Consider the following 26,317-nt stretch of genomic DNA (forward strand, 5'->3'; position numbering starts at 1 on the left):
AACATGTCGTGTGGTGGAATTATTCTTATATATTTTATCGTGAAGAAAAGTTAAAGTTTTCCAGCAATTTTTCGCTCTATACAACTAGTCAAATATGCTTAATTCATTCAATTTCCTAATTTAAAACCAATTTCCAACTGGTAAAGCAACCTTAAAATATTCTGAGTCATTGAAGTTGAAAATTATGAACTGTTCATAACATTAAGTTGCATCAAAAGTCAATCGTGGCTGATGGAGTGACAAAAATGCTTTTCGTATCACCCGAATCGGTTAACGGACGATGAGGCAAAGAATACAAAATTTCTACTCCGCTGAAATTAATATTTGCGTAAGAAGTATGATGATCTCATCAATGTGTGCATCGATAGTACGATATTTTACGATATTTTAGTACGATATTTTAGTACGATATTTTATGGAATATTTCGATATTCGTACGATTTCGTACGATATTTATGGATATTTTAGGGAATGTTTCATAGTACCTACATTGCAAGAGCTCAATATATGTAGAGTTTAACTTGGACTAACATATGCATAGTTACGAGTTTGGTTATGCATAGCTGACTTCAAAATATTGATGGTATTATATTACATGAAGTGAAGTTGCAGCTGCCAGCATGGTGAATAAGAAACACCCAATAATATTTCGGTATAATATTATTCACAAATTCTTCTCCGATATACAACTCTTTTTGTGTTAATCGGTGTGTGTGTGAACATATCAGTTATGTCGACTATTTATTTATTAATTAATCTTTCTGATATGCGTTGATTATCAATAAAAGTTGTGTGTGCCACAAAATAAAAGCAGCGTGTACCATGCACTAAATAAATATAGTGTGTGCAACCAAATAAAAAAGGGTATGTCACAAAATAAAAGCTTGATGTACCTTGCATTAAATAAATATAGTGTGTGCAACCAAATAAAAGAAGAGTGTGCCACAAAATTAAAGCTTTATATACATTGCATTAAATAAATATAGTGTGTGCCACCTAATAAAAAGTATCAGTGTCATTAAATAATAAGATTGTTTGCAGCTTAATAAAAGTTGTATCTTTCACTTAAAAATTAAGCGACTTGACAAAAGGATGTTGCTCCATCCTTTTATCAAGTCGCTTAATAAAAGGATGGTGTTAATATAAAATTAATATTATTATAAATAAAAAATAGTATTAATAAAAAGATTGTGTACAGCTAAATGAATGCAGTGTGCCATTAAATGGCAGCGGTGTGTTCCTTCACGCACTCTTGATGAGAAAATTTATAGACAAGTCAATGGTGCTACTATGGGCAGTAAGTTACGTCAAACTTTTGTTGAATTCTGTATGTGCAAACTTGAAAAATCGAGTGCAGGATTGATGAACAGATCTGCTGCTGTCGACATTTGTGTCGTCGTTCAAGATGAAGGGCAAATGACTTAACTGCGAGTAGCCTTGGAACTGCGAGTAGCCATGAATTTACACGGAATTACTGTATTCGTTACCCATCTTTGAAATGATAGTGCGAGTTAAAGAGAATTCGTTTGTCACTAAAGTCTACCGAGAACCTACTATAGATGTCGGAAAGGTGCTAAACGAGGCTAACGAATATCCATAGCTCAGAAAACTAGCACCATGCGAGCTGGTTTTATAGTTAAAAATATATACATTGATTGCAAAATTATTTCGAATTATTTTTCGAATCCATTATTTCGCTGGAGATAATTTTTATTTGATAAATTTTCATGAAGATCGATGTGGGTAAAGTATATATGAGCCAAGATTACAAAAGTTCTGCCTACGATTCCATTCTCACCACATCCACATTGAGTGCGAAGTGACTGTTACTGAGAGTGATAGTAGATGCTTGACTCTACCTTTGGTGTTTCGGACTTCTGGATTTTATAACCATGGCATATTTTCAAACGAAACCTCAATAGTCTCAATAATGGGTACGATTTTTCTCCTCCTTAAAATTATTAATCGGTAGGATTTTGTTCCGGTAATGTTTTCGTTTCTAAGGTTTCAATCTTTTTCGGTTTAACTTTAATTTTCTATTCTGATTTCAAGAAACGTTTTCATTGAACATATTGACAACGTTTGAAACATTGAACGTTTTCTTTGATTTTGAATTCTTGGCATTCACATTCCATTTTATCTTCAAAGTTTCAATTCAACTGTAAAAGCATTCCCGTTTATCAAGTCCGAGACATGTTAATGAAAATAAAAAATTAACAAAACCGAGTAAAAAATAACCAGAAAACCAAAAAAAAAAAACGCAAAGGGAAATTAAACTTCAACAGCCTTTCAACGAGGCTCTAACAAAATAGAGTAAGTTAATAACATAGATATAATGCTTACAGTAATTAAATGCATCAATGGAAAGAAAAAATCGTAAACGTATTGATGTATTTACTGCTCTAATTAATACAGGATGATCGATCAAATCGCACACGGTAGTAAATTAGAATTAAGTATATTTCCATCAGGAGCTTGGAAGTGATTAATTCACTTTTCGTGCTTATCAAATTTGTCATACTTTGGTTGAAAAAAAACAACCACTTTCAATCCAGAAACAATAACAAGGAATAATAATGCTATCATTGTAATGATGTAGCACTTGAATGACCAGTTGAGAGCTGACATGAAAAGCATAACTTCACCGGTTAAAAAATATTTTCTCCAAATATTATGGATACAAGAAGTGACAAAAATTGTAGTGTTAGTATAATAATGCGAGAGGTGACAGCTCTCTCCGATACATGACATCAACAACATCGAAATTATCGATCAATATTGCTAACTTCTATGCTTCACAAGATTTTGGTTCGAAACTGAACGAGCAGCTAGAACTTCTAGTTCATAAATAGTGTCTTAAAAGCTATACAAATACCTTGCATCGTTTGGATTAAGATATTCCCTATACGTTTAGTAGAGCTGCCATGAATTGAGATAGCCATGAGTAACATGAATGACCGAAAATTCAACCAAGTTATAACCTCTGGAAAAAAGTCGAAACCACAAATTTTACATTATTCATTTATTATCAAAATATTATTATGAATGAATCGAGACAAATCCCTCGTAGCTCAGCCAATAATAATATTTAGTTAAAAACACGGTAATTTTACCAATATGTAAAATCAACAGCTGAAAATTAATTAGACAAATTTCAACTCCTCTCAACTAGCGGCTTCTGATGACTGAATAACTATGGTGGTGCTTGAAGCAACCATTTATTATGGATCAATTTCACTATTAGCGGCTCAATAGCTTCAAGAAATATTCAATATTCAGCAATTTGGCGATTCGCCGATAATTTTGTATATTGATTTTTATAGCGGAGACTACGTCATTATACAACACGCCTAGCCAAAAACCATGCATAGGGAATTTTGTATCAGTAGTTAAATTATGGGTTCACATTCATTAAGGCTTGAGGGATAATATATGTCCTCAAAAAGAGCTCGCTTTGGAATAAGAATTATGTACGAGAAAATTATCCCAAGTGGAGCTTAACATCACTTTTTAACAACTTTACAAACCTTAGGAATTTCTTAACTTAGTCACTAAATCATGTAGACTAATGCTAAGCACGTTGATGGTGGCAATAACAGTAAATTTTAATTTATTTCTCGCATGCAATCATCATAATGAACACACATGCCAAGTATACAGTTCTTTGGTCTAGCTCTTTTTTACAAAATTAGTTACAAAGAAACTTACATCATTTACACAGTAAAAAATCTCGACGAAAGTTAATTGAGAATTGATTGTTTCTCTACAGTTTGTTGAATGGAAAACATCCAGAATTTTAAGTGCGATATCTAAAGTTATTACCGTAAACCTGTTGAAACGTTATATTCAGAACATGTCAAATTCATAGGCTGGAACACGTAAGTATATGTGGCCGTACGTATTTTGATAAAATTTTAAGTCACGTTAAACGATACATCATCATTTAAGCGATACATAATCATTTAAACGATGCATCAAGCCATGTAAATCCCCTACTAAAACTTTTTAAAACAAGAAAACAAAATGTCTATAGCAATGGAGCTTGGCTTCGTCTTTTCGTCGATGGAACAGAGTTCAACTCACAATCTTGATGAACATGAGGACATGATTTAGGTGCACAACTCAAATATTCAAAAAAGAAAATATCCAAAATAAAAAAAATATGAACTTAAAAAGTCACAAGTTTTTCTGAAGTGCATTAGATTTTGAGAAAAAGAAATTAGCTAGAAAATTAAACAATTTTAATTCGGTTTTGATACCTGAGCAAAGTTTATTAATTAAAATTATTAAAAACTTGAATGAAACAGAAATTTTCATTCAAAATTGAAATAAAAATTATTTAATGGGCAGAGCAAAATTTACACTTCACCACCAACACAGAGCATCGTTATAGTTCTAAGAATAGGAGAGCGTTTTACCCTCCATTCATCTGTACTTCTGTTAATTCAATAATTTTTCTCGATATTACTTGTTGAAATGAAATTTTCAACTTGACAAACAGTGTGAGAGGTAAACTGGTTTGCAACAAATCATATCTAATTTCAAATTAACTCCCTAACATGATAACTACAGCAAACTACACAATTTTTAAACCAGACCCTAGACTTTATAAACAGTAACTGGTGACTGCTCAGGGCCATTCAAACTCATGATAATAACACAGTTGAAAGAATTGTATATGATGATTTGTTACTAAAAAAATGGAGATAAATTTTTTACAGGTATTGCAGCACAATAATTTGATAATTGATCTGCCAGTTTCTTTTCAATTGGATTTTCATATCTAACTGCATTCTGCCATTCATGAAGATAAAGTTCGGTACCCTAGCGTTACTCCCGGATTGAAAATTGTGAAAAATATCTGTCACAGCGAATCATATCTTCTTATAGTGAGGAGATCGTTTCGCTAAATTTGATTACCCAAATTTTACATGCTTCTAGTTATAGTTGGAAGGGAAAATTAGAATTTTAAAATATTATTCTTCTAGATGAGAACTTGTTACGGTGAATTCTCGGCCTTGACAGTAGGACTCATTTCCGTCTTAGGATGTTCTAATGACGTGACCGATGTTGGAATCATGGCAGAGTTTAATGAATCCTCCGATAAAGACAAGGCATGTATTCCACCAACCGAAGCAATTTCTGTTTGTTGCTGATGGTGCTGCTGATGTTGCTGGTGATGCAGTTGCTGCTGGTGAGGATGATGCAGGTGCATTTGTTGTTGTTGGTACATTTGGGCTGCTTGATGATGATTGTGAATTGCATCAAAATAAGAAAAGTTATTCATTTGATTGAAGCGGAAATCATCGGGATGAAAAATTGAACCTGGGGGAAGGAATGGAGGTTGCCCGTGCATGAAAGAAGGTGAGGAATACTCCGGAGGAGGAATGGGGTATCCGTTTGGGGATTGATGTTGTCCCGAGAACTGTTGATGTTGCTGTTGGTGTTGATGTAAATGCACTAACTGAAGAGCTTCAGGCGACATATGTTCGTGAGGCGCAGTATTCTGCTGACCATCCATTAGCCCCATTTGGCTCTGGAACTCTTCGCTTGGCAACATCCGTGTCGAGGTCTCGGGTATCAGGTAACCTGACGGAGGGTCTATCGTGTTACCGGGCGCCTGTGGCAGGGCACTGCCCTGGGCCAGGCGGGTGCCCAGGATGCTGTGCTGGTTAGGGGGCGCTGCCCCGCTGGTCATTTGCCCCCCACATGGCATTTCTTTGGAGCTCGGAGAGGCCTTCTTCTTGTTGGTATTCTTGCGGTCTTTGGCTCGACGGTTCTGGAACCAGATCTTGATCTGCACGGATGTTGAATAACTATGAAACGGGATGGGTAATGGACATGAATAAATGTTGGGAATGAACCAATAACATTTTTCCCAATGGTGCATATTAATTGTGATTAAATAATTATGGTTTTAGTTTATGTATGGGAAATCGTTATAATTTTCCAATTATAATTATAATTACAATTTCGCAATTAATTACAATTTCACAATTATAATTACAATTATAATTATAATTGTAAATTGATTTAATTTATTTGTTATATCGAGTTTGTTTTTATTCAATAACCCATTGAAGAACAAGCAACGAAGCAGGGTAGGAATAAAATAATAAATACACGAGAGAAAACCAGAACTCGAGAAATTTTATCTCTGCAATGTTTTTTCGAGTCGAGCTAAAGCTTTAAATAAAACGTTGTAATTTTATAATTATAGCTGAAGCCTTGAATAGAACGTTATAGTTTAATTACTATACCTAAAGCTATTAAAAAGAACGTTATAGCTCGACTTGACTCAAGCAACAGGCTGGGTTTGGATTAGCTAATTACAACCAGCCACAAAAAAATAAAATTAATTATATATATATCTCCTAAAATTACGGCAGGTAGATATTGTTAAAACTCAGGTCAGTTCTCTATAAAATAGTGATATTGCCTACAATTTGATACATTTATAGTTCACTATAAAATAGTGAACCAGCCTATAACTTGATGCATTTATCGTTCACTATAAAATAGTGATACGGCCTACAAATTGATAAATTTATCGTTCACTATAAAATAGTGAACCGGCCTACAACTTGATGCATTTATCGCTCACTATAAATAGTGATACGGCCTATAACCTGATAAATTTATCGTTAATTATAGTGAACCGGCATATAAATTTATACATTTATTGTTCAATATAAATAGTGATACGGCCTATAACTTGATAAATTTATCGTTCAATATAAAATAGTAAACGATAAAAAATATAAAACTATATTAGTTGCTACTAGTTGTTCACTATACAATAGTGAACAACTTGATACAGCTCGATGAATTACCTGTCGTTCGGATAGTGAGAGCGTCTCGGCGAGCTCCGTCTTGCGCTTGATGGTGATGTATCTGTTGAAGTTATACTCCTTCTCCAGCTCCAGGCGCTGGTGCTCGCTGTACACAACCCGGTACTTGTCGCGGGTTCGAGTCCGGCCTGCAATAAAATTAAATTTAGTAATTTATTCACACGGGATTAAATTGTTAAATTTGTCGAATAACTTGATGAACTTGTCGATTTACTTGATAAATTTGTCGATTAACTGGATAAATTCGTAGATTACCTGGATTTAAAATAGTAAACTAATATTTTAGAACAACTTGTTCGAGGTGGAGGTAAAGCTTTAATGATGGGTACGAATTTTTAGATTATGCGAGAATATGCATGGATGTAGTTTACGAATAAGAGCTATATGAATTGAAGGTTCTTACGTGTAAGTTAAAATTAGTTTCACTGAAAAAAACACTTCTTGACTCTCATAGGCAAGAAAGTACACATAATAGCGATAGGAGTACTTAAAATACTAAACAAGTAATTACATACATGTAGTAAAGTGCTCATTATGAAGCAAAAGTACTAAAGTTGAAATAAAAAATCTAGAAAGTGAATGAAGATCACTGACGGTGCCAATGCGAGAGTAAATAGGATTCGAGTCAATTGAAGTAGCAAAAGTAGCACGAATAGATAAAGTTTCATCCGTACATAGATAATTGGATTATCGTATTAATCCATAGAATACTGATTCGTTATCTAATGTGATTAAAGAAGCTTTTATTAGAAAATTGCTGATAAAACATGGTGCTTGCTTGTTCGGATCAAGTATCATGTGAGGTTCGGAAATATTTTATGTAGTTCAAAAACTATTATATATAAATATTATACGTATAATTATATTATATGTAGTTGTTGTTATAAAAGATGTAACTTCAATAAAGCAGATACAAATACAGAATTGAATTGATTTCTTTTATTCATCTTGTGTGGGTCACGGAACAGGTTAAACTCAAATGATCGCGGCGGTCTTCAGGATGGATACGTAAATCCAAGGTAGTTAATTTAATTAAGTAGCATTACTTTTACGATACAATTCAATAAATACAATACATTCACGAAAATAAAGATGAAATCTCAGAACAATGTAAGATAATAACTTGTGGGAGTGCAGGTGCAGCCACAAAGCTCTGACCTATCGAGAGTGGTAGATCGTATCTTAATCTAATAATAATAATAAATAATAATAGCGGTTTCAGCGTTTAACAGGCCGTAGGCCTGTCGCCGATTCTTAACATCGCAGAACATTCACAGCATTTTGCGGTCTCGAACTCGCCACTCACTGCTACAATTCTGCTGTGCTAAACCGCCCGGCCTCCTTGCCGATTCTGACCAGAAACTGGCGCACAGAGCTGGGATCGAACCCGCGCCTCTCTGCGCCAATCTTGGTACTCTGAACTGTAACCACTAGGCCACCGAATCTATCACCAAATAACGACCAAATCTATTTCCGAAATGACTACTGAACGGACGTACATGCTTTTACAGTGTGTAAAAGTGTGTCATGTTTGATACGTGGTCACAACTCTGCAAATATTCTTGAGAGTTCAACAGTTTGTCCACAATTTGCCTACCCTGATTCGGCTGGGACTGTTTATTGTGATTCAGAGCGTATTCTATGACGTTGAATGGAGCTTATCTCTGCAGATTTGACTCGCGAATTAAATACCTTATCTTGTCTGCTCCGATATAAAGACCAGGAGCTTAGGGCGGGATCATGTCAAGATTTGGTGAAACGTTAAAAGAATAGAATCAGGCTTTTCTAGCACGGAGTTTCCATTACTACTTTTAATCGAGTTAATTTGAATGCATATAGTCTTTAGTCATTAGGGCTTGCCTGTTGAGAAAAACAACTTACGTTAAAATAAATAGAACTAAAACATACCTACGAATAGATACACGTTAATACGAATGTTAATTCTTTCACAAGTAAGAGAACAGAAATTCTTTTACTTTTTTCTCTCGAAATGTTGTACGCAATTTTCCTGCTGGAGCTGAATTTTAGGAGAGAAAAGTTTTGGAAAACGCTTATCTATCGAATATATATAAAGCATTTTTACACGCATGTTATCAATTTGATCGAAGAAACAATTGAGTAATTTACCTAGTTTGAGGAAAATACCAACGGGCATAATCATGATGTTATAATTGCACTTGTTTTTAGTCAGTGACAGATCGAATTTGACCGCCATGCATCTATATGATTAGCCTGCGAATACAAGTCTTCATACGAGAAATCTGGGCACCGTTTAAAATTTTTGATTGTTTTCGAAAAATTATTTGCGAACAAAAATTCCTTGCGAACAAAATTCTTTTTAAAGTCAAATGATTATAGTTTCTTCCAATGGCCAACAATGATGATTAATCGCCTTTATATAATTCATATTACGCTAATCCTTTACAAACAAAGATTTCATGATAAGATACCAATTCAGCTGCCGAAAGCCGGTCACGATTGACGGCATTTAAGATGATTACGGAGACTTATGATGAATGTAACTAATTAATATATGTGCGTATCTTGGAACCTGAGCTTCCGATCTATTAATTAAAGTGTATATAAACAATAAGGTTCGGTCTCCTAATTAAGAGGTAGATATTGAGCCTTGGAACCCTGCCTCATATTTAACTATAGAGTAGATATATTGACCCCGATGTTATGATAGCTAATAAAGGAGTATAGACATCGACCTTGTGACCCAAGTCTCGTTAAAAGATGAGCAGTATAGATCATTCCACTCAGTAGATCAGTAGCACCGGTTTAAAACTTTAATATGTATTCATATGTTATTAATTATAAACCATTGTTTTAAAACATAACTTGATGAAATTTCATCTAAGTCTATGAAAATTTCATGAAATTTGATACAAATTTCTAAAAAAGTGGGCGATATCACTTGGGAAAACGAAAAGCTAGTTTTTAATAAGATGAATGGGAAGTTTACTGGAACATTTTTTTAACGAGTCGATAATGATTTCGGTTATATAGTATTTTTGGCTAACGCTGGAATAAATTTTCTCATTTCAGAGTAAATATTTCATTTCACTTTCTAAAATTACGCTTGAGATTCGTTAACAAGCTTTATCTAATTAATAACTTGGTCTAGCTGCCATTGCCGCCGTTTAAAGTAGCCGCCTTGTTCAGCCGAAGATTAATTAATCAAGAGTACTGTAATGATCACCCGATAATCTTGCTGCAATTAAAACCTAGGAATCAAAGGTTCCGAAACTTGAATGATGAACGAACGCATGCTTCCTATATCATTTTCAACGAACGCATGAGCGTCTCTGCTGAGATAGTATATTTCGGTCTGCCTTATCTTATCTATAATACTCGCTTGGCTCAGCGCTTTCTGCCAGCACGCAGCCACCATATTATTAAAAATTATGTTTTGTTACTCAATTAGTGTAATTTATAATTGTGTTTTTCACATTTATAAACGTTTTTGACAGGAAAAATGCACGTATATCTTCAGTGGTCACATCTCATGTCTGAATTTTTCTGTTACATATCCGTAGATTTTGCCCACATAAAATTCTTTAATAATGTACTCGCATATTTATATATTAAATACATACTGTATGGCAACGAGATTAAAGATCATGTAAATTCAGATGCGTTGGTAATTTTTAGTTTCAATTTGATGCAGCAGTTTTGATGAACTTTCTGTTGTGATGCTTCAGCCCAGCGCTCTTAAGATTTATGATAAATAAAAGATAGAAAAAAAGATGAATACCATTTTTGGAAATTTTGTAGGACTCCTGTGCTGCAGTTTGATTGCCTTTTAGGACATATGATGAGGAAAAATTCCATGAATTTAGAGTTTATGCGATGTTTCCATATTCTCATACATTTGTGGGCGTACACAAAACATGTACATGTGTGTGTACATAAAACGACTGAAAAATGCATCCCATGGATATAGAGCTACAGTTATGTTTTAATATTCTTACACCTAAAAGGTAAAAAGAAGCACCCAATGCATATAAAAAATGCCTAATGGATTTGAAGCTGCGGTTGCATTTTAATTTCATTCTCGTACACTTGTATAGTCGCGTGAAGAAATATAGAGCTGTCGTTCGTTTGCATGATCTCATATACAAGTTCTGAGACACATGTAAAAACAAGGGCACTCCATGTAGATCTTGACACCTCCGGCCTGAAGTAGGTGCTAAGAACTGACTGGAGATATGTTCTCTAGAACCCGCCTTCTATATTTCACCTGATAAGATATTGACAACAGCTATATGCTGGTGAAGGTCTGCAGCGATATATATACTCCGTATTGTAACAGCATATATGAAATAACCTATTCTATATATTTAATTTTGGAATGATATACTAATAAGTGTGATTTTTGAATAAATTTTATGAAATGAGAAAGTAATTTGAAATGAGGAAAAGATCATACAAAATGTGAACAAATTTTCATGCAGCGGTTTAATTCATCTGTTAAATATGACAAGAATTCATGAGCGCACATTTCTGCATGGTCGAGTTGAAAACTTGACCTTTACTGTGTTCGATGCGATGGATACCGGCAAAATCTTGGTAGGATCATAAAATTCTATTCATTTTCTTGCATATTAAATAGACAACTTATGGATACGTTAATTATCTACAGTACCATAAAAAAATTCGCCTAGAATGCGCACGTTTACGCTTTAGATGAAACCCAATTTTAATTAACCTTATAAGTCTAAATTATTATACTTTATTAATCGTACTTAATGTTACAAAAACCTTGGTAGGATCATGAAATTCTATTCATTTTCACGCATATTTAAAATATTTAAAAGATATTTTAGGAATACGTTGATTATCTACTGTACCAGAAAAAAATTCACCTAGAATGCGCAGGTTAATTTATTCCATAGATGAAACCAAATTTTAAATAAATTTATAAGTTTGAATTATGATATTTAAGTAATCGTACTTAATTTTACAAAGTTAAGGATTATTTTAATTCAGGACCGAGGATCCAGGTTACGGCAACAAAATGGAGGCGGGGATCTCGGTCGGCCGCAACCCTTCCGATTGACCGTCGATCGCCGCCGTGGCCCGCTCGCGGGGACGGGCCCGACAAAATGGTGTCGGGTTACAAAATAAATATATGAGGAATTTATACAGAATAATCAATAAATGGAGATAAAACTAATGATGAAATGGAATTTTTTTATGAAATGGATACTTTTCAATGAAATGGAAACCAATTCAGTTTTACAAATGGGAATGTGACTAAACATAAAATTGATTTATTATAGCACGATAATTACATTTTTATTGGAATTCGAGTAATGGTACGTTTTATTTAATACATGTTGATAAAACATCAACTGAGTTCATACATTCAGAGTATAATTGCTCAGTAAAAAATTATTTGAAGTGTTGATGTAGAATCAACCATGTTTGCATTAAATGTTTTTATTTGTATACATGACAGTTTTCATAACCGTTTTCTGTCATATCGACACCAATAGTTTTAGTTTCAACAAAATGTTCGTATACATTTTGAATAATTCTGGATAAATAACGACTGCGGTGTATTGAGTTAATAAATATAAACGAAGCTTACCAATTAAACATAATAAATATCACGAGTCTTACAAATTAAAACGAATGCACATGTCGTTGTATATTTCGTGACGCGCGACGCAATAACATCGCATGAGACGTTGTTTAATGGACTGCACGCAACTGAAAAAAATGTCAGGGAAAAAGTTCAGAGACAAAAAATCATGCAATTAAAAAAATAAACAGAAAATAAAGGTGGAACATTTCCGTGTTTCAGTTTTATTGCCGGACGGCGAATGTTGGTCGGAGCAGACGAGGCCGAGTTTCACGATGCATGGCACGTACGTTATTTTTAATCTACTAAGGTTAAAGCATTAGTATTTATTCAAATAATAGGAAATTATTTCAAATTTCGTCATATGGAATAAAATGTCAAACTTAATTTGAAGGAATAAAAATTTATCTATAGGAAATTACGAGTTCAAACACTCGTGAGAAAATCTTAGCTTTAGCAATGCTTGCATAAAAAATATACATCTATCCTGCAGTAAGTCTTTTAATGATAAGTCACAGTATTGATTTTTTTATTGGTTAGTTACGAGGAAAAGATTAAATACGCGTCGTAAATAAATAAAATAAATAAAATACATGTCACAATATTGAAATTTTATTGTTTTTTTTTACGATTTAAAGATCGTATCGTTGCAGCTCTTTCAAGGCATCATGTATATAAGCGATCGAAGCAAGATAAATGATTCATCGCACTGCCGGTGATAAATATAAATACTTAAGAAGATATGCGTTTCGATATCTTGATTTTCCGAAAATTAGAATTATAAGTTTGATGAAAACTGCACTATGTGTTCGAATTTATCGAGCGATTGATATTCACGTTTACAATAAATTAGTGAAAGGAAAGTTCGAAAATTGCTTCTGAATTTTCTATTACTAGAGATCTAACTCTGTATACTAAAGCGACTACAATTAAACAACTGTGAAATTTTCCGGCATTTACGTTCTTTTAAATAATTGATATATTTGCGATCTAAATTATCACAAAATCAAAATTATTACATTTATTATAACCCAAATATTTCTTAGTTCTTAAGATAGGCGAAATCTTAGGATAAGCAAATTTTTTATCACACATATTTTCAAAGCCAAGATCTACTTCGTATATATACAATCAATCCAATCGACCAAACAGAAAAACAACCAACACAACCGTCACCCAACATGTATGCGCGGCTTAACTTCCTGCACGGCGGTTGGTTAAATTAACCGCAGGCTATTCCAGCCGCGAGCCGGGCCGGTCTGATGGACCGGGGAGGCTCTTTTGATATGCAATGAGGCCGGCGGTCTGAAGGTCTTTATGTGGCCAACACGGCGCGTATTTTTCAGCAATAAAAGCCACACTGCGGTCAGCAATTGAGTCTTTGCCGCTTGTCTTCAAATTTTTACGAGAGAAAAATACATGTTTGCTCTGCATTTTAAACAATTGTTATCAAGTGTTGGGGAACTTTTTCACTTATCTTGCCTTCAATTTCGTCTTGGTAAACTCAATATAATTTATAATTAAAAATTATTGGAATTTACTCTAAATTAAAATGCACGGAGTAAAAATGTAATAAAGTTCGCCAATATGATCCAAACAGAGAAATTTTTTTTTGTTCCAAGAGGCTTTCTAGAGAAAAACTTTTTGCCAACAGCAAGTTTTGTTAAGCAAATTTTAACGCACAGTTTATTTTTGTTTTCATTGCAAAAAATCAAACTTTTCGCTTTTACGTCTCAATTAACCCATCCTGGTTTTCCATTACCCCTAAAAGACAGTTTAAGTTCCTTTCTCCTACTTGGAGTCATTTTACGTTGGTAGAACATCCAATTTTCAGAGTAGTTTTATTTTAGGATTTTCGACCAATGGAATTTAGACTCTCAACTGGTTGCTGGGATCCCGAACAATGCTGACTTTTGATTGGCTGCTGGCAAGTTGCAAGAGACAAGGAGGGGTGGATCTCGTTCCTCCAGGGAGCTACACCCCGAAATTCCGAGGGCGGGATTTTATAACGTTCTCTAGCTTTCCCTCAATTGCCTCGAAATCTTATGTAGAAATAATAAATTACACATATTTGTACACTCAATATTATCGACCCGTGCCAATAGGAGTTATTCCAAATTCCGAGGGCAGGATTTTATAACGTTCTCTAGCTTTCACTCAGTTGCCTCAAAATATTATGTAGATATAATAAATTACACATATTTGTATATCCGATAACACCGATACGAAACTATAGAATTGGTACGTTGCGGTATTTAAAAAATGAAATGCTATTCAATGCAATTTAAACAATTATATTTAACACGTTACCTGCGAAGTGGTACAGATGCGTACCACGAAGTGTATTTCTCCAGGACGTAGCCTAGTGTACATAATTCAGATAAATTAAAAAAACGGCCAATTCAGATAAATTAAAAAACGGCCAATTCAGATACATTAAAAAACGGTCAATTCAAATAAATTAAAAATCGGCCAATTCAGATAAATTGAAAAACGGCCAAGTCCGTGAGCAAAAAAGGTCAAAAAAGGCCTATAACTCAATAAATATTTGTAGGTTCCGGTGTAAAAATTCCATTTATTTTTTTTGCATTTTAATAAATTTTTGCAAATTTGGTTTAATTATTTTCTTGAAATTTAATTAGAAAGTACCCCTATCATAGATTTCAGTCGGCCAACGCAATTAAAAAAAACTACATCGAGGAATTTGTCCGGAAAAAAGTCCGTATTGCAACCCTGTTTCACAATAGTAAAAAAAATAAAATAATAGTACAAGATGAAGCTATCAGAGTCAACGTGTTGATATTTAATAATATACGTTTAAGAATTACTTTTTAAAGACAACACTTCCAAAGAATCCAGTGTCTCCTATCTTACAGATGTACAATGAATTTCTCCTTTAATTTTCGAATATTAAAAAAATTAAATTTTCAATTTTTTTAATATATAAATTTTTTTAACATTATTTATTTTATTAATTGATTAATGCATTGCCTCTGACTTCACACAAGTGTGCAAAATTTCAGATCAATTAGACAGGTAAAAGTGTGTCAAATATCAGTTATAAGATTTGTAGCTGACAAAATTATTTTTTCAATTTTTTTAAAATTGAAAAATTTTTTTTTTAATTTTTAAAATCATTTACTTTGACATTTGATTCATGCATTTTCTCCAGCTTTACACAAGTGTGCAAAATTTCAGATCGATAGGATAAGTAGAAGTGTATTAAATTTCGATTACAAGATTTGTAGCAGACAGACAACCAAACAACCAAACAAACAGACAAGAAGTGAAGTTAAAGAGAAGTGTTGTAAAAATTAATATATTTACTTCAATAAAAAGACATTTGTACGAAAAATTGGATGGGAGAGCCTCGCATAAACTTTGATATTCGACGATATGAATCAACAGCTGACCAACTAAAAAGATTTAAGGCATTTCATCAAAACCCCTTATACGTTAAAGGTAAATGGTTTCCGTCGTGTTTCTTCTATTCGGTATCTTCTCGTTTTCAACGAAGGATTCAGATATCTTCAACTCGCGATAAAATAGAATTAAAAAAACTAAATTTGATTAGTTTCAATTGTGAAATAAATGAATTGGCCAAGAATCTTGCTTGATTTTGCAAATTTTAAATTCAAAATCGACTAGGGAAGACTGAATTTCACTGCAAGGCAGTATTTATAGTATGATCGACTTCATATATTTATTTCTATGGAGCGATTTTATGGCTTCGTTCAGTACTTTTCGTCAATTAATGCCAATGACATTTTAATTTGGAAGAATATTTCAATTCTGAACCTAACGCGTTCAATCAAGAACAGACTAGAAAAATCTATGAAAAATATATGTTCAGACTTGAGATGCCTATCACCATATATCAAACCCGGTGCAAGTCTATAAGTAGCTATTTAAAAATGTCCTCAGTCTGGAAAAGATCCGGTCGAAAGACCTGTGTTTTTAGATCTCCTGTAAACAAGTCACGAAAAGTACAAGAATCGGTGACAGGCCACATCAGGCCTATTCTTAAACGCCAACATGTTATGTTATGCAATCCTGCTCAGTTTTTAGCGATTCAGGAACAAATCATCCTGTATACTAGCATCCCTGCGCTGCACGGTCTCAATTAAATCCTAATCGGCAGTTTCATATGAAATTTTCAAAATTAGGTTTCACAGTTTGAAATTAAACAAGGTTCTGATGCGGTCATTTCATAAACAGTGAAGAGATGACAACGTTTAAGAAACATCGTGATAAATAGATTTAAAAAACACACATAAAATTTGTCTGTTGTTGAAATATTCAAACGAATTTTCATTGAGCGTAGTTTGATATTAAAAATCTTGGCCATCGAATAAGTGGCTATAAAATAGCTTGCCGCTATCCAAATAAAAACCTGCCTCAAGTTTCAACTCGGAAGCTAGTTTTATAAATTGATAAGCCTTTCTAAACATTCATGCAGTGTCGGCTGGTGCTTAGCTACCGCGATATTTGACCAAATATTTCAACCACAACGCCAGAAGTTGTCTTTTCAAGAAGGTGACTGAAATCTTCATTCATTTACAAAAGTTTCAAGTAAACAGTTATTTGTAACTTGTAACGATTAAATTAACTTATTTTGCAACCAATATTTTTTTAATCAAAATACAACGAATTCTGCTGTATTAGAAAACACAAGCATCAATACAAGTGTAGGGTTTTAAGCAATTCAGGGTACCTTAAATTCCAGATGACGATACGTTTCAGATGAGCGACAGTGGGAGTACTTTGATCGAAATCAGAAGACAACTAAGGCTGTCACTCCCTCCAAAAAATGCAATAACAAATTTCTTGTTGTTAATCAGTCCATTAATTGTTATGTTTCAATATGTATGATAAATTCCTAAAGTTCTTCTCAAAAAGAATATGAAAGATACGAAGTTGATAGTGAAGTCCTTATCTTAAAATTCAAATGCGGAAACATCAAAGGCGTCTTTCGATTAATACAGTCAAGAATTCCAATTAAACAGACGCATTTTCATGGTGGGAACGCCTTTCTAAATAAAAAACTGACAACGAGTAAATAATAAAAAATAATAAGCCTTTCAAAACTATCTCAGCAAAGTGCCAAACTACACCGTGTTATTGAGCTTTCCAACAAAACATGTAAGTTGTTCACGAAGGCAGTGGCCCCATCATATACAGCGGTCCACATTTCATATACAGCGGCCCATATGTATGATCATATACAGCAGCCCATATGTATGATCATATACAGCGGCCACACATCATATACAGCGGCCCCACAGGCCGGCGGGGAATAGCGTGCTGCAAGGCGCGAGCGGTGCAGAGCAGACGGCGCACCATGGAACACGGCAGCTTCCATTATCACCTAGGTGCGAAATGCGCTCCTCCTCATCATCTCCCCTTCTATCCTGTCCCTCTCTTCGTCACCCCGTCCCACCTCCTCATCATCTCCCCTTCTATCCTGTGCCTCTCTTCATCAGCCCGACCCTCCTTATCAAATCCCCTCTCATCATCCCCTTCTTTCAACGTGTCCCCCTCCCTACACAATGCCATGTTATCATGTCCGTCTCTTCATCATCTCTCCTCATCGTTTATGGGGGACTGTAGGTTTCTCTCTGACTCAAGCACTGTCATGCAGGTTCAGTTTCGTTTAATTTTCGACTGAATTTATACAATTGTATTGTACAACAAGTCTAAGTACAAACCCTGTCAAAATTTTCGTGCCGATTAAGGTCGTTTTAAAGGAACTATATTCGGCTTAGGGGTGAATCAGGAGCAAGTCGGCCACGTAGGGTGTTTTGCTTCTATTTACCAGCCTCTTTTGGAAGTCAATTGCCCGGTTGGCCAAATCTGCGTAATATGATTAAAAAGAGCAGCTGGTCAAGCTTCGTCATGATGCCCCTGGTCAAACACTGATGACGCTACCGCATGATGGGGCTGGTCAGAGTCTGAACAAGGTAAACGCACGAACCATATCGATTAATACGTTGTTTAGTCCATAGTCCTATCCAGGTCGAACATAAAACATGAATGAATCCCGTATAAGTAAACTAAAAGTGTGGAAAGCTCCAAGACAAAATAGAAAAATTGTCATTTCAAATATATAATTTCCGGTTATTTATTAAAATTCGGTACGTAAATGCAATCAGCGATGTAAGAAAAAACGAACTTCAGTGATGAGTCACTTGGTGTTTGATAGCGATGCTTGTTTTCGATTCCATAAAGTTTGTGAATTCTGAAAGTGACAAAAGTTTAAAATGTCGTATAAATCACTGCTTTCACTTTGCTTAACTTTCTAAAGTAAACTTGATTTTACGAATGAACTTATCCCCTTATTTTTTTCGGGTCATAAGAACAACTCGCAAAAGAATAACTGCTATTACAGAGTTGCATATCAAGTTAATATAACTCCTACCTCCTTTCGTTTCAACTATATACGAGCTTGCAGTTGTTCACTTGTTCTTGTCGCATCATGAAATTTACAATTTATTAACTTGCTTATGATTTTGACATCAAACTCGCTATCACTTCACCTCATCTGCATTTCACGATAGTCGATTTCTGACAGATGTGTGGCCCACAACTGTCAGGATGACACACTAGAGCAGCACTCGTCCTGTTGAGGTTAGCGGCCATAAACAGGTGTGGCCAGGGTATGGTGTTCTGCAGAAGTTCCACTAATAACCTCCGCAGGTACTGAGTAATAAATTTCAATGGCACGCGTCCACACACTTATTGCCTGAATAGTTAGAGGTGCGGGCAGGCACAGAAACACACAGCTTGACAAAAGGTGAGTGGTGTGAGCCATAAACAAATGACACGCATTTGTGGTGTCCAGGTATTGGCAGGGATTGTATAGGAACTCTCCTGGGAGGATCATTAATGGATGCTAATGCTCATTTTGGTCACAGATTTCAGGGATCAGTAATTTCCTTCGTTTAATCTGAATATCAACACCAATGGCTGAAAAAGTCATTTTGAATAAAAAAATATGGATGTATAATAATTATATATATAATTATTTGATAAATATTAGACAAAAGGACAGAAAATAACTCTTCTTGAGGCCTGCGGATCCCACGTAAACTATAGCACAAGATAATTATCAAGTCAACAATAAACGACTGCAGAGAAAAACTTCACAAACACCAGCGTTAGTCAAGATGACATCTCGTGTGTGACGGTATCAAAATGACCAAGTAAGTTCATGTCCAGAGGAGACGGAGCTGAACTAGCATGCATGTATATTTAGCAATATATATACCTAGTTTCTTCTTAAAACACAACAAATGTAGAATTTACACGGAGAAGCTTCTATTGACCCAGAGACGTACAGTTATTTGCATTCCAAGTATAGTTAAATCGCATGAGATGAAGATTGACTCGGACAGTATTATTCTTTCCCGTTTAGCGTTGCCCCCGTTTCCAACAATGACACGATCGTTATGTATACAAAAGTGCCGTTAGGGGCCAAAAGCCGTAAGGCACAAACAGGAGATAATGAAGTTTTCAGCGCAAGATGTTCATGTGGCATGTGCCATGTCTTTACATGAACTGAACAATCCAATTAGAAGACATGGCATTGGTTGGTTTTGCAAAAAGCGCATGTAACTTTAATGTATATTAAACAACAGATAGTGGAATAAACCACCATCTTCGAATAAAACTGTCAGGACCAGCGTGTCTCCCACGGCTCCTAGAAGAGCTTGGTGAAAAATAAATTTGGAACCCGTCACAGTAACGGCCCTTTTCGGTGAACATGCGACCAAGAAACGGGCCACTTCTGGCCGAATTACCACTCATTGGGAACTCTTAGTCGATGTTTTGTGGTAAGTGCTTTAGGTCAGGCAGCTGGGATCACGTCTCGCCGAAAGCCGTGTCTAATAGTGGTTAGAAATAAGTCCTAAGGAGATAGACGGCACCATAAAATCAATTAGTGACGCTAACCTCAAGCATGTGGAGTAACGTGTCACCGTTTCCATTCTGGCACGGAGGTCCTCAATAGATGTCCAACTGTCAATATACATTCTTCCCTGACTGAGAGCAATTAAAATGTCTTTATATAGACATGCACTGTTATACACGCGCATACAGTTGTTCATTTAGATTGCCTGTTCAAATTCAGTGGCAAATTGTTTCAGATGACCAATAGTTGATCATTTAGGGGAAATTAATTAAAATAGTGATGAGAGGAAGAATGGTCCTCGGTTCCGACAAACGTTCCGCGTCGGGTTTCCCTTTCTTCCTTCTTTATATATTTATTATACCAGAGGCTTATCGCGGAGGTCATCAATTAGTTCTCTAGATTGCAGATAAGGAACACAATCTGAGGAAAATAGGCTCTTGGGCTGCCGACAAATTAACTGAAGGGGCAGACTGACCAAGAACTTGAATTACGACGTTTGAATGGAAAAGAAAGTTAATCGAATTTTCATTTCCTCGGCGACATTCTGGGGATGCATGTGTACAGGAACAATTTAATGTTATGTATAGATTTGAAAAATTATCTCTATTTCAGAAAATCGTAGCAGTAGCGTTTTTGTGTTAATGCTTTCTTTGCAATTTTGAATAAAGTTTTATCCTTCTTTTAAGTAATGAAAATACGAAAAATGGAATGATTAACTTATAATTTCCAATCTGACGTCAGAATTTAGAAAAAAATACTAATCTGAGCTAATCATTCGATCAGCAAAATACTCGAAGATTATAACGGAAACAGCGACTGTGGTAAGCTTGCTTGCACGACAACCACGACACACTTGCTCGTACGACAACCACGGCACACTTGCTCGTACGACAACCACGAACGACAACCACGGCACACTTGCTTGTACGGCAACCACGGCACACTTGCTTGTACGACAACCACGGCACACTTGCTTGTACGGCAACCACGGCACACTTGCTTGTACGGCAACCACGGCACACTTGCTTGTACGACAACCATCTCACTTGCCTGCACCACCAAACGTACGACCAAATATTTGTTCATGCGCTGCTCCAGAAATTGAGCAGCATTTGTTCCACGCACGCCCTCGTGCTCTATTCCGTCACTCCTCCAGCGCAGGCCATTCGCCCAAGGACCTTTATTTATGTGAGCGGCAACTGGGGACGCATTAACAATATCACGGCAATGAAACTACAATAACGCCACCCTAACGCAACAATAAGGATGTGCAACAGCTCTCGAGTCAATGAATTCGTACGAACACGAAGAAGAGCGCTTATGCAGAGAACAGTGGGTAGGCAATTAAGTAGGAAAAGAACGACTAGTGATTAGAAGAGCTGGAGAATATAGGGAGCTGGTGATGAGTTAATGAGGAATTAAGCTAATTAGTGATTAGACAATTAAGTAGGAAAAGAACAGACTAGTGATTAGAGGAGCTGGAGAAGAGGGTGCTGGTGATGAGTTAACGAGAAATTAAGCTAATGATAAGATGAGCTGGTGATAAGTTAATGAGAGTAAGCTGTTGGGAAAGAAGAGGAGCTGGTGTTGATTGAATGAAGCTATTTATGAGAGGAGCTGTTGATGAGTTAATGAGGATTAATGCTTAGTGATGAAGAATTGATGAGGAGCTAATGAGGGTGATGGACGAATCTCCTGATAAGGAATTAAAATTGGTGATGCAAGATGCTAGTGATGATACGAGCATTTGGTATTGGAACAAAAACAAATGATGTGCTGGAACATGTCGGAGAAATGCTCGAGCTGAGAAAACTTTTAATAGCATTTGGTGGGAAATGAGCGATGGAGCCGCTGTGGCCTTCAATAGTGGCGAAACAAATTGGGGGAAATAAGAGTGAAACGGGAGTAAGAATATATAATAATGGGAGAAGAAATTCAATGCTGTGTCTAGAATGAGGCGATGTGATAGATGTCAGCGTTGAAGTTTGTCAAATGGAGGTCTCAATGAGAATTGGGCACGTATTATTTGAAACATCCACATAAGATTACTCTTTCCTAACTGAAAAAAAAAATTATTCTAAAAATACTTATTTGGCATTTGGGATCAACGGAAAATGTTTTCATTTCCAGAGATGATCGATTTTAAATCACGACGAATGCACCTAGATGTCCGTCATGAGGTCTCTCTACTCAAGACGTATTTCACAGTGATAAAAATTGAATTATTTGTGACGACCTGTTTAATATCTCTTTGTTTAAAAAAATAATTTAGCGTTTAAACAAAGAATAGGTTTATATTAGTAAATTAAAGCGATATTAAAGGCGAAATGCGAGGCAGAAGCGAGATCGAGGAGTCACCAAAAGCGGGGTTCCAAGCCTCATCTTTTTGCCCTCCGAAAATCTGGAAGACGGAACTTTATGGCACCCAAGAGGGCAGTCCTGCGGGCTCGCTGGTAAACGGCCTAAGTTGCATGCCAAGTCGGCTCTTTCACCCTCAACCACATCTCCAGCCTGGCACTTTTTATAAGAGTTTTCTACCAATCGAATTGACGAGAGTTTTTATCTACTTTGAAATGCTATAGGCCGATTAGCTTCCCAAGATATCGTTCCGGAGAACTCGCGCCAAAAATCTTATTTTGGGCTTTTTTCGAAACAGTTGTTTGATTTAAAATGAAAATTTAAAATATTATGACAATTTAAAATATTATTACAATTTGAAATATTATGGCAATTTGAAATACTATGACAACTTAAAATACTATGACAATTTTAAATATTATTACAATTTGAAATAATATGACATTTGGAATAATAGGACAATTTGGAATATTGTGGAAGTTTGAAATATTTTGAAAGTTTAGAATTTTTTTTTATCAAGTAGCAAGTCAGTTTAATCATTGCCTGTCAATCATAAATTCGAAACGTTTGGTTGCATGATGAAAAAAGTAATAGAGAACGATGATTAGGACATTTAATACAAGTATTTCAGAGAGGAAACAGTTAAAAAAAAATACTAAGAATCATACCAGAAAGACAGTGTGAGCAAACAAATTAGTTCTACTGAATACTAGCGAGGAAAATCGATAAAAAGTATCCAACAATGGAATGAAACGACCCTTAATAACAACGCAAAGGGCCTATAATCGAACGGCAGAAAATAAATAAACGGAATTACGTTTTGATGGTGCTTATAATAATTTAACTTCATAAACTAATTACGTAAAATTCATAATAATTAAGACTATTCGAATTTAACAGCTATTAGAATAAACAAGACGTTATTCAATTCAACTCCATTGGTTGAATTCTTGTTGTTGTTGAATTGTTGTTGTTGTTCTCCAATTGTTGAATTCAATTCAACTCCATTTGTTGGCACTAAAGTAAGGACCAGATGTAAATTTTGATTCAAGGTTTAATGACCTATACGTTAAAATAACCTTACTCGAACGAAAGCGAGTCTGTCGCAGAGTCTATCATACCTTAATTTTTGTTAGGGTTTGTTTAATTCGCGGAGTACTGCCAGCCGTCAAGAAAAACTTAGCCCAGCTATTTAGACGACTAACTCACCTTCCCCGCCACGACTGCGACTGGAGCTGGACACTGCACGCCAGGAAAGATGATCAAATTAGTGAAATTTTAGTCTCACCAATTAAATTTAATAACTAATAAATAATTTAATAATCAGTAGTTAAAAATAATAGTATTGTTATAAATTTAGCATTGATAAAATTTTTCTCAACCCATGCATATCTTCTTACACCTTTAAATGTTCACGAACAAAGATATTTTCCTGCGCTATGTTTCATGCACATTCTTTAAATTAAATTCTCCACTTCGTTTGTACGATTAATTTGTAGCAAATTCGGATTTCGGCTTTCCATTTCGAATATAATTCATTGCGTTAGAGTTGCATGGAAGATAAAGCGTGACCACCGAAATCATGAGTTTCGATATTCATTTCAGATTGGGAACCTAAATAAATGGTGTTAATTGTGTCGATGGAAATAAGAGTTATTTTTGCCACATTATAGGCTGAAACATAAATCCTAGATTATTCGAGAAAATGGTTAAGAATTTAGTTTAGTTACTTTAAATTATTCGTAATATTCAAGAAAATCAACATAGTAAATTGACATTAATATTTCTTCACTACTTCAGTCTAATCTCTCAAATTTTAGATAAAGCGACCGACTGAAGGTTGGGAGCGCCAGCTGCGAATTTCTCTTTGACATAATTCACAGCTTCGACACCAAGGATGAACTAAAAAAAATATACCTGTTTGGTTATCTATATAGGAACAGTTAGTCGAGCAAGCAGACTAGATCCTAATCAGATGTTTCATTATCGATTGAATGGACATCCGGTAAATGTTCACTTAAATTTTGAAAAATATTAAAAGCGTTAGAGGTCAAGAGTCTTCCGGAAGTCTAAATTTCTTAGTATTTGCAAAATACCTCTCAAATTATATTGTTCAAACGATCAAGGATTTACACACCAGCAGAAGACGGTTCTTTCTTCATCCAGTGATAATCTTGTCGAACTGGAGTTCTCTGGACGTCCAACCCCTGTTGCTGGACGGATGAAGGGAGGTTGGGCAAACCATCTCTTGGTCCTAATCCGTATATCCCTGGATGATGGTGATGATGGTTTGTGGGATACAGTGATGCTGCCACACTGTTTGCCATGAATTCATGCCCAGAAGCTGGCAAAGTTGCAGAATTTATACCTTGTCCAGGGTACCCGAAGTGTCCTGGGTGTTCGGATCTGGATCGGGAAGTGGCGGGCATGGCCGGCGACGTGTCAGGGGAGAGATGTGGAGGTGTCGGCAGAGCTCTGTGTCCCAGCACCACCGGGGAAGAAGTGTGTGCCGATGTTGCAGGCGATGAAGTTGACGGGGTTTGAGAGGTTACTGATAACGGAGGTGAATTCTCACTGCGTGGTAGGTTGGGAATGGAGGAAAAGTATTGGTCGCCGGGGCTGTAGTAAGAAGAGTATGCGTGTCTATGCATGGCGTGGGCTTGGTAGGTAGGGTCGAAATATTGTGCTGCAGTGCTCTGGTACATGTTCAGTTCATGTCTTACTTTACTCTCATCTCGCTCCGTCTCGAACATATTCAGTTAAATAGTGCAAATAATAACTCAAGACAATCACTAACAACAATTTATCAAGTCAACAATTTATCCACCACTAACAATTTATCAAGTCAACAAAATTTTATGGTTTCCAGCCCAGCTCAGTTTATTGAAAATTAAAAATGAGTGATTAAATTAAAACTTCTACATGGGCACCTTTCTCTCTTATGCTCTTCATACACGAAATACAGGTTTCAGTTCTAATTTAACTCACATATTTAAAAAGCTTAAAATTCACTTATGTTATGAGGGTACAATCAGTACATTACAGTCGCAATCACAGCACTGGCGGAGCACACACACAAGACGAGTTCACTGTCCCGACGTCAGAACTTTTGTGAAGTCATGTCAGCCGAACTGACGTGACGACGTCGGTAAGGCGGAGCTGACTTTGATATCTCTAGAACTCCTCCCTAATAGCCAGCCTCGCTCCTCCTTTTTCCGATATTTCCTTGGGATGTTTTACATGAATATTTGAGTAATAGGTGTTAATTTGTAAATTCAATATTTTATCAATGTTTTTTGGTTCACAATTATGGCCGCGATAAAGAAAACTGTAATGTAACCGGCAGGCTGCCAAGGAGGAACTTCCAATTTTCACCCTAATTTCTCAAAATATCTCCCCTTGCATCACCAATTTTCATGCATTGGAACTAAAATAAATAAATAAATATAAGTCTGTGCTTAAGAAATCATTTTATATCATAAGATCAAGATTATACATAGATTAATTGTTGGAAAAAATAAGCTAAGGTAAATTCTAATCAAATAACTCGAGTAACCGCGTGGCAACCTGACTTTACCAGTTGATTTCGATGCACGTAGATGTTAA

The 26,317-nt window shown here is 35.5% G+C and overlaps 1 protein-coding gene across 1 annotated transcript; it reads right to left on the minus strand.

Moving 5' to 3' along the window:
- Positions 1-4,293: 4,293 nt before the first annotated feature.
- LOC108676417 (homeotic protein caudal) lies at positions 4,294-25,805 on the minus strand. The gene is made up of 4 exons (XM_018164491.2): positions 24,849-25,805; positions 23,921-23,953; positions 6,834-6,979; positions 4,294-5,797 (listed from the first exon to the last, which is right to left on the minus strand). The coding sequence occupies exons 1-4, from the start codon at positions 25,462-25,464 to the stop codon at positions 5,000-5,002; spliced, it is 1,593 nt and encodes a 530-aa protein (XP_018019980.1). The 5' UTR covers positions 25,465-25,805; the 3' UTR covers positions 4,294-4,999.
- Positions 25,806-26,317: the final 512 nt, after the last annotated feature.

Source organism: Hyalella azteca, unplaced genomic scaffold, assembly GCF_000764305.2.
Source record: "Hyalella azteca isolate HAZT.00-mixed unplaced genomic scaffold, Hazt_2.0.2 contig11902, whole genome shotgun sequence".
Lineage (NCBI taxonomy): Eukaryota > Metazoa > Arthropoda > Malacostraca > Amphipoda > Hyalellidae > Hyalella > Hyalella azteca.

Excerpts from the sequence above, each read along its gene's own strand:
- LOC108676417 (XM_018164491.2), bottom strand. The coding sequence starts at position 25,464 with ATGTTCGAGACGGAGCGAGATGAGAGTAAAGTAAGACATGAACTGAAC. Across the intron at positions 23,954-24,848 it reads GAAAGAACCGTCTTCTGCTG|TGTCCAGCTCCAGTCGCAGT; the intron begins GTGTGTAAATCC and ends CCTGGCGTGCAG. Across the intron at positions 5,798-6,833 it reads TCTCACTATCCGAACGACAG|ATCAAGATCTGGTTCCAGAA; the intron begins GTAATTCATCGA and ends ACATCCGTGCAG.